General features: G+C 43.3%; 1 protein-coding gene across 3 annotated transcripts in view; it reads left to right on the top strand.

Annotated features, from left to right (window-relative positions):
• The first annotated feature begins 3,718 nt into the window (after positions 1 to 3,718).
• Positions 3,719 to 10,002, top strand: part of Lhfpl3 (LHFPL tetraspan subfamily member 3) — a 509,869-nt gene continuing 503,585 nt past the window's right edge. For all 3 annotated transcript variants that reach the window (XM_021191045.2, XM_029533698.1, XM_021191044.2), the window contains exon 1: positions 3,719 to 4,289. In XM_021191045.2, the coding sequence (XP_021046704.1) occupies positions 3,854 to 4,289 (436 nt within the window). In that variant the 5' untranslated portion in view covers positions 3,719 to 3,853. The remainder of the gene's footprint in view (positions 4,290 to 10,002) is intronic.

Here is a 10,002-nt window from a genome sequence, read left to right on the forward strand (position 1 = left end):
AATCCTAAGCATCCGTTGCTTACAAAATTATACCTGCAATTTCAGAAAGGGCTTTCAATTTTAAATAAAGTGTCTGCTTGTCATAATCTGATAAGTCTCTTTTTTTTCTCCCAATAATGGTTTCTCTCTTTTAAATTTTCTAAAGAAGTCATCTTAGTCTTTGTAAAATAGAATTTTACTATAGTAGGGGCCTTAGAATGTATCTTCTGTTCTCTCTTCCTCACAAAATTCCGAGAAGAGGAACTGAGCTCCCAAGAGCCTGGCATGCTAGCAGCAAGGTAAAGAGAGGTAGGGCTGGGTCCCAAGGTTCTGTCTCCAGTGCTGCATCAGGGGAATTTGTGATCAAAGGACTTAGTTCTTTATTTCACATTGGACCTTAGGAGGGTTACACAACCCAACTATTGTTCAGTTTTTTCATTTTTTATAGTCCTAACTAGCATGCACTGAGGCAGGTTGCGAAGGCTGAGTTACACTCCTGACCCTTTGTGGCAGTAAGAGAAAAGCATTTTCAACAGTGAGATTTGAGATTTGAGATTTGAGAGCATTCAGTGTTTCTAATTCTATGCTGTCAACGACAGACTTCTACCAGTTATTTAGCTCTTATGAATCATATTATAGTTTCAAAATACCTTTCTATCAATAGCAGCTTTGTAGCATGAATCAGGCTAGTTTTGTTATTTCCTCCTCCCCCAAGCAGCTATCCTGGTGACAGAGGATGATTTCAGAGTCTCACGTATGTTTCACTGTTCAAACTCTTGAAGTCCATCTATATCAGTGATTCCCAACCAGTGAGTTGTGACCCTATAGGGACTAAATGACTCTTTCACAGGTTGCATATCAGATATCCTACATATCAGACATGTACATTACTATTCATAGCAGTAGCAAGATCACAGTCATTAAAATAGCAACAGAAATGATTTTATTGCTGGTGGTCACTGCAACCTGAAGAACTCTATTAAAGGGTTGCAGCATTGGGAAGGTTGAGAACCACTAATCTATATGGTGCAAGTCAAAGTTTTTAAATGAAGGGTGGGATCTATCTTACCTGTGGGGTAAAGGTGCAAAGGTCAAGATCCACATGCTAGTGGCGAGGCAGTGTGAAGAATGTTAGAGCACTCATTCTTGGATGGCACGCCTACTGTGGAACTTACCATTCCGGCTCATCCGTAGTTCTTAGAGTCTTGGAGGACCCTACTTTAGCCTGAAAATCTGCTATAGTACAAGACACTGTGGAAGTCTATTGACATGGTCTAGTTCATGTCTTATTGATCCTAACTTGAAGGGGAAAATGATGACTTCTTAGGGGGAATGCACAGGAGTACTTTAAACTAACAGCGTGCCAATTCTGGACTGCTCTCGGTGGTTGTTGACTAGAGTGGACACCTCTGAATGTGCTTGTTGGTATAGGGATTCTGAGCACGAAACCTGGAGGCAAGTCCAAACCTGGAATACGAATAAGCCTTTCCTTTGGCGTGCCTCAAATAGAAAAGCTCTTTGACTCACAACCTTTGAGTCTGAGTCATTCGCCAGTCTTTTCTTTGTCCTGGAAGGCAATTTAAGCATCAAGATACAAACAGTCTTTTTGATTCTCAGCTTTCTCTTCTCAGCAACCTCTAAACTCAACCCCAGGAACAGTAAAGTTTTTTTGTTTTTTGTTTTTGTTGTTTTATTGTTTTTGTTTTTTTGTTTTTTGTTTTGGCATTGATTTCAAAGAAAGACCACTTTATATAAGCAGGGTTAGGGGAATTGAAGGCTTGGAAGAGTCACTAGAAATTACTGTGCTTTCTTGCCTGAAGCCCTCTCTGCCCTAGGACACACTGCCTGCCAACTGGCCCTACAAAACTTATTACCATCTTCTTTTCTCTTCTTCCTCCCAAGTTAAAATGCTGATTTACCGGCAGCCTTGGGGGAGTTCTGAAATGAAACCTAACAGAAGTTCTGACCTTTCATTACCACCAAACACACAGAAGATATATCTCCTTGAGTTATATTTTTAAAGACATAATGTGTCCACATCTAGGTCACCTTCTGCATCTGTCCTAAATCGCTTTGATATTTTAAAGGCTTTCTGAAATGTTTTAGCTACACTTGATAGGAATTCTGGCTTACCTCAGCAACCACATTTCCTGATCTGTCTAACGATGTTCTCTTTTCCAAACTCTGCTTCACGGATCTTGAACTGTAATTCCGCAGCTGAATGCAGAGGAAACGCTCCTGTGTAATTCTAACACTCATGCCTTCAAACCGTTCACAGTTGCCGCAGAAGGTCCTTCATTGCCTTCTGTGTCCCTAATCCTAAGGCCCCTCCCTTTCCTGTACCCCCCATAATTGCACATCCTCAGGGTATCATATCAAGAGCTTAATTAATCTCCATCATTTACACGTTGGGCCCAATTTTACTGAAGGGTAATTTACATAGTACAGACTTCTGGATGGAAGTCTATGGGTGCATTCTTTCATCTGCTCAAAGAATGAAGCATTGCGTTCAAAGAGTTTAAGATTATTTGTACCAAAATCTATTCCGGCAATTGAGCATTGTCGGTTTGCTATACAGTTTAGAAGGAACCAAACAATAACCGACGGCAGGAGAAAAAATAGAGATAGCAACGATCAACTCATTTTGAAAGGACTGTAAAAAAGAGCAGTGGCAAGAATGGAGAAAGTAAATGAGAGAAGGGGACAGTGCAAAGTACACAGTAACTGTACAAGGGATTGTTTGCAGACAATCCAGGGAAATTACACTGAAACCAATTCTCTGGTTAACTGGAGCTTTCGCTTGTAGGTGGAAATACTTCCACTGTTAAGGCACTCATCCCATGCCACCCTCTTTATCTTTAGCACATGCTAGCTGCCAATGAGTATTTGTGCAATAAATGAAACACCTGCCAAATTATCCAATGTTTTCAAACAAACTCTAAAATTCTGTAATAACTACTTCTGTGCATGCAGGCCCCACCTATTGCAAGCAACGTGGGAGAGAAAAAGGTTTGACTTCAAGCGAAGCTTGGGGTTTCCATTTGCCATAGTTCATTTGGTTGCATAGTGGAAAAGTGGGACGAGAAACAATAGAGGACCACCCTCCAGGCGTGACGTCTACGTTATTGTGTGACAGACTTCTGCCCAACTTCTCCTGTCTCTATCTGACAACCTGAGGTCACCTAAGAGTTAGCCTGGGGCAATTTTGTGGTTTTGACAGGGATGCCTCCCCTGGCAGAGCCACATCTCTCTTCCTTTCTCACCTACACCTGCCATAAGGCTGCCTCTTTTTTCTCTGCAGAGATGAAGAGGTCAAAGCACGTTCCTGTGCGGTGATGAAAAGCTCAGGATCAGCCTCATGGCCAGCAGCACACCCTCCAGCATCCAGGGAGTGCCTCTAGGATTCCTGTGGGCGCGCTCTTAGATTCCCCCAACTCCATGTCTGCTTCTCTGGGTCCTGACACTTAAGAAGCACCTCCTGGTAGCCGGGATCCTCTGTGCCCTGGGGCACCAGCAGAGCCCACAGGAAAGAGGGTCAAAGGCGAGATGAAGAGTAAGGGGGCGTGAGGGCTCGCAGGCTTCAGCTGCAGCAGCTGCAGCAACGAGCAGAGGAGTGGAGGGTGCAAAGCAGGGCTGGAGCCGGGTTCAGGAGGGAGGGAAGAGGGGGGCGGGAGGCTGTGCCTGGCGAGCCGGAGGGGTGCTCCCCGCTCCCCCGCCCTCCTTCCGGGAGCGAGGATGCAGACTCTAGAACTGGTGCTGCTGGGCTGAGGCGGAGGCAGGGGAATTGCAACGCGCGCCGCTCACTCGGCGAGTGTGTCTCCTGCGCGCCGAGAGGCGGGGGAGGCGGAGGGCTGGGAGGAGGAGGAGGGGGAGAATGCCCGGAGCCGCCGCTGCTGCCGCCGCCGCGATGCTCCCGGCTCAGGAGGCTGCCAAGCTGTACCACACCAACTATGTGCGGAACTCGCGGGCCATCGGCGTGCTGTGGGCCATCTTCACCATCTGCTTTGCCATCGTCAATGTGGTGTGCTTCATCCAGCCCTACTGGATCGGCGACGGCGTGGACACCCCGCAAGCCGGCTATTTCGGGCTCTTCCACTACTGCATCGGCAACGGCTTCTCCAGGGAGCTGACCTGCAGGGGTAGCTTCACGGACTTCTCCACGCTGCCCTCGGGCGCCTTCAAAGCCGCCTCCTTCTTCATCGGCCTCTCCATGATGCTCATCATCGCCTGCATCGTTTGCTTTACCCTCTTCTTCTTCTGCAACACAGCCACCGTGTACAAGATCTGTGCTTGGATGCAGCTCACCTCCGGTGAGTGCGCGCTCACCTCCACGGAGGCGGGGGACCCCTGGGTGTCCGAGCTCGGGAGAGGCTGAAGTGGGAGGGACCGCTTCCTGAGCTCTGTCAGTCCGGGACAACTTAATCCTCTCTCAGGCTGAAGGCGTGGAAGGAGGAACCCCCAGGTTCCTCAACCTTGGCACTGGCGCCAGGTCCCCAGGCGTTTCTGAACCTCTTGGATGCTAGGGACGCCACCCAGAGGGACGCCTTGGAGGCTGAGCGGTTGTTGGGCAGAGTCCGCTCAGAACTAATGATGGGGTAGGGGGGCGGAGAAGTGGCCACTTAGAGGCTGGGCTCTCTCTCTCTCTCTCTCTCTCTCTCTCTCTCTCTCTCTCTCTCTCTCTGTGTGTGTGTGTGTGTGTGTGTGTTTATGTGCGCGCACTGGGGACTAGGGGAGTCTGGTACAAGCCGGTGAAAAGAGGATTTAGAGACCTTGTAGTAGAAGAAGCAAGCCAACCTGTTCTGCCCTTCCCTGGCTTTATTTCTGCCTTTGCTTCAGGGTGTGTGAGTGTTGGGAGGAAGGGGGGGGGGGAAGCATTTAAATTTGTCTTTGGCAACCATAAATATTTTATCATCAATCTGGTGATGAGTAAATCCTAATTTTGTTTAGGCACCCCCCACCCCCGGTTTTCTTAAAAAGAAAAAAAAAAAAAACGTAGCGTAGTAGAGTGTTCCTTAGCAGTTCCTCGATGCCACACCTCCAGCGTCTCCTTGTCAGCCAAGGTCCTTCCATTTCATCTCTAAACAGACAGAGAGGTCTTGAGAGAATGGGGATTTCTCAAGACCTCATTTTGGGGAAAGGATGTTAGGAAAGCAGGTGAAGAGAAAGCTGGCTTCATTAGCACCAGTGATCTCTCCTCTATTCAGTGTGCTGTTGCCAGCTGAGGAATATGAAAGGACTTCCTTCCCCACAGCGGCCAGGATCAAAGTTACTTTCAATTAAGGAAGAATGAGGAGTGCCTTCTCTGGTCGCTTTGAGGAGTCCTGAAACAACACCTGTGCTTACTGCACTTCTGTTCTGTCACCTCTCCTGCCTTCCAGTCTAAAGTCAAGGCTCCTTGTTTTTTGACACATTGATGAAGCCCTTTGGAATGGAGGGATCTTGAATGTCTCCAGCAGTTAAACATCTTTATTTATGACTTATTATTATCATCTTGATTTAAGTATCTTAGTCTTAAGGGAATGTTTATTCTATATTTTGAAGGCTTCTGGGAGAAGAGAGATTCCATTACTGAGCTTATCAGAATGTGTAAGATGAGGAAATGCTTAAAGATGTTGGGACATACTAAAGTTCCTGTTATTCTGTGAGGCTGGGTCCCTTTGTGCAGCACAGGTTGGCCTCAAACTCCTGGTACACTCACCCCAGTTTTCTAGTGCTGGGATCTATATCCGTATCCAGAGAGGTTCTTGATCTTTTTAGTTTCATCTAAGAAGTGAAGCTTAACATGGACTGGAGTGCTTGTTTGAGGTTGTCTTGCTGCATTGCATTTGCATTTACTGTGAAAGTTTGTGTGTGAGACGCAGGAGCGAGCACCCTGTCACCCTGCTTGCACACCAAGAGCCCTCCCCAGCTTGAATACATCCCTTGCTCTGTGTCTTTTTACTGTCGTTAATTTTATTGACATTTCAGGAGCAGAATAACTGAGATGTTCAGTAGACTTCTTCATTGTGCTTCTTCACGATACATTCCTCTGGTTTGACTTTGAAGAGAATAAGACAGGCAGGCTGCATATGTCTCAGGGAAACACTTGACCCTACACTGCTAATTTTAATTCTTCTCAGTTAAATGACCTATTTAGACTGGTGATTCCAGTTAGATTATTTCTCAAAGGTCTGAGAGCTGTTCGTGAATACTTCTCCAAAAGCACGTATTTTAATGAGGATTTATATTCTAAAACTGTATTTTTAAATAAAAATAAAGAAAGAAAACTATCTTTGGGGAAAGTGATCACTTTTGAAGTACCATAAACTTCAGATCTTACACTGTGGCCTCTTGCTTTTCCTACAGTAGATAACATGGTGAACTCTGGAGCAGCGACACGTGCTGTCATGTACTCAGACACGAATGAAATGTTCCATTTTCATTTCCGTACCATTAAAATGCCCTGATTGTCTTTGTACTGCAGTGCGTATGAAGGGATTTTCTTCATCCAGAGATTTAAATATCCTTAAGTATTATGCCTTTAAAAGCCTTTGGAGTTTGTTATTTTACTTCTGGTTTCAGTTATTAATCAACTATATTAATAAAATAATCAATTATGATGAGAGATCAATTGAGAATTATGTGAATTGTATTTATAAATTTTAAAGAAATGAGATGAGACCTAGGAGCTACTTGTGAGGAATGCTGTATTCACCATGGTTTTAGGTTTTTCATTTTTATTTTTTAACTTTTGGGGATATAAGAAATGTGACAGAGTACATGATGTACTAAGTGTTCTCTGAGATTGTGGAGCTTGGGACAGCCCCCTTTTAGTGCTCTTTAATGTTGCATAAGCTTTCCACATTTATAGTTCAACCACCCAGAATAACCTTTAGGGAAAATTTCTAAATATGCAAGGTAAGACTTAATGTAGCATCTGATTATTAGACACTCTTTAACCTTAATTTGAAGCTAGCTAACTAGCTTGTATGCCTGGCTATTTAATCACTTTAATGTGGTAGCATCAGAAGTCAGGTAGAGTGTCAAATGCTACATGAAGTGATACATTAAGGTGATGAATGTAGACTATTTTGTTGCCGTAGGATACCTTGAACATTTTAAGGAGCCTGGTGCAGTAGTGAACATCTTTAATCCAAGCACTGGGGACACTGAGGCAGGTGGATATATCCGTGAATTTGAAGCCAGTCAGAACTACATCGTGAGTCCCAGGACAGCTAGGGTTATGAAGAGAGACCCTATATCAAAACAAAACAAAACATCAAAAACAAACAAATAAAACCGAAACAAATAATAAAGATTATCATTACCACCACCACCACCGTCATCATCATCATCATCATCATCATCAATTGTCAACAACAATAACTTTATAATGGTTCTGGGAAAGGAACTAGAAATATACTTAATTTATTAGATCTGAAAATGGTATTTTTCACTTATCTATATGTGTGACTCTCCTATCGGCGAGGTGAAAAGCGTGTGCTGGCCCACATCCCTTTACATCATTGCCAAGCAGAAGCCAGAGACCAGGAAATGCAGAGCTAGTAACTAACTGCGCTCTGCCTTTGGGAGCAATCTTAGATGTATGGACTGTTCCTAGTACAGAGACTGGGGACATAACATCATGTACCAGGTAAGTAATGGTAACCAGAGATGCAGCCCTTCTCCACTCTTCAGACAAACTGTGAAGGGAAAAGCTCACGGTAAACCAAAATACTATGTGACTGTTAGCAGTGGTTGCCATTAATACCATAAATGACACATCTTATATATTCAGTAAGTTTTCTTCTGCATTAATTGGTGAAGAGAGAAATAATTATTGTATTGAAGAAAGAAAGAGGGGGTGTTAGAGTTCTCATGTGCTGCAGTGAGAAGAAAACAGCCTTGAGAGTCATGATATATATCTTTCTCTGTGGCCTCAGCAGGGACTTCACTGAAAGAATGCTCTTCTGATCCTTAATGGCTATGGTTGTGCCTTGGTGGCTTGTTTCATGATGGGATTTTTCCAAATGGAAGGTTTTCTAATGTTCAGGTACTGATCTTTATTACAACACCAGAAAGCACTCAATCATATCTCAGTCTTCAGCCAATTTTCTTCTACTACCATTTAGTATTTCACACAGAAAAACAGCAGCAAAAACAGCTGCAGGAAATATCCTCATTGAGAATGGCAGTGTTATGTGAGAGCCTGGAGATGCGGCTATCTTTGAAGAGTGGGATCTGATCTGGGTTGGTTTCTTATGAACTCCAGGAGCAATCAGAAGGGAACATGTTCTCCAGGATTTTGAGTTTCTTCATCCCTGGCGTTGGCGCATACTTAACTTACTCACACTGGACTTTGAGGGAGTTTGCAGTACCTGTCCACACCTGTTCAGGTGGGGCATGTGCAGGGCTTGGAAGGGGCTGATCTCAAGAGGGGACAAGCTTGGCATTGTCTCAAGTCAAGCTCAGTGTTCAGGGCAATCAAAAGACCTGGCCATTTGGCTAGTGCTAAGCATCTGAAAGGAAAAAATTCTTGCTTCAAGGGGAAGCTGATCCATACTAAGTTCAGTGTCAGGAAATTTCCCCGAAGGAGCAACTTCCTCCATTGGAGCATTAGAAATGTCCCTGTAGGTAGAGGGAAGGAAGAGGGACATCTGTGTTTCCTAACACTGTCTTCTAGTTACATTTTACATAGTGAACTCATACAATTTTATCTGTCAATTTAAAAAATTAATACCCTATAAAAAAACTTTCTATTCATCACTCCAAACAGGCAAGAAAATGATTCGAAATAATTTTAGGAACTGTTTTGTTCCTTACATGTAATATGGCAAGGAAAGTGACAGTTGGATGAGGTTGTAAAAGACATTAATATATTTGTCAAAATAAACAATTTTTTGTAACAGCGGGATTCTAAGTGAAGATGGGAGAACCATAACAGGTTCCATATAAACCATATGACAGACATTCTGTTACAAGTTCCACAAAGCTGCACATTAGCTTTTCTATAGTAAAAATACTAACAATCTGTTTGTAAGTTCATAAGCAATTAATAAATATAACGGAAGCCAACTAGATATAGATAACAGGAGCTCAGTATGAAACACCTATCTAGCAGTTGCTGCCCTGGAACAATGCCATGACCTGGGGAAGAGTCCTGGTAGATAGCTCTGCATGCTACACTGTGCATGCCTCAGAAAAATTTCAAAGTAAACCATCCCTTAAATGAAAAAGTAAGCACAGAGCCCATGGCTAGGTTGTGCACAGTGTGTGATTCAGACCACTCTAACTGTGGTGAGAAGAGATAAGTGTGTATAGAGAGAAGTTTGGAACACACTGGTACGAAGCAAAGAATATTCCAGAAGAATTCTAATTTATGGGTTTAATGGCATGATAACTAGAGCAATTTTAAAGTAGGATTTCTATAATATAGTTGAACTTTTGGGGTCAACGCCATCTTTAATTAATGTGAATTTTCCTTATCATAATGAGTCAATTGGAATTTTTATTTGATAGGAGGAAAGACAGATAGGTTGACCTTTCCTCTTAATAACATCGGGCAGATATTAATGCCGACAGCTAGAGGATGTCAGCATTATTCAGATACAAATAGTAGATAAGCTATTTAATGGCTTAAAGATAGTCCTGTTATGAAAATCACTGGAGCATTTGGAGCTACATAAGAACAACCCTCAACATCCCAGATGTTCATATAAGTTACACTGTAATTAGACACAGTTTGAAATCACTACTGAGTTTCTGCTCTGTTTTGTGCCTATGGCCCAGAGTCCTGGCCATTCAAAGATTCATAATCATAGATGCCATCTCAATCATCTTCCTTATATTTTCCACTGAGACAAAATGGAAATGTGAGTGGCTCACAAGATGAGGGACAGTTTTTTTTTTTCAACAAACATGAACTCTGACCTCTACCCAAAAGACATTTCTGGTTTTTTTTGGTTTTTTGTTTTTGTTTTTGTTTTGTTTGTCTTTTTGGTTTTTCGAGACAGGATTTCTCTGTATAGCCCTGGCTGTCCTGGA

The sequence above is a fragment of the Mus pahari genome, chromosome 2 (assembly GCF_900095145.1).
Source record: "Mus pahari chromosome 2, PAHARI_EIJ_v1.1, whole genome shotgun sequence".
NCBI lineage: Eukaryota > Metazoa > Chordata > Mammalia > Rodentia > Muridae > Mus > Mus pahari.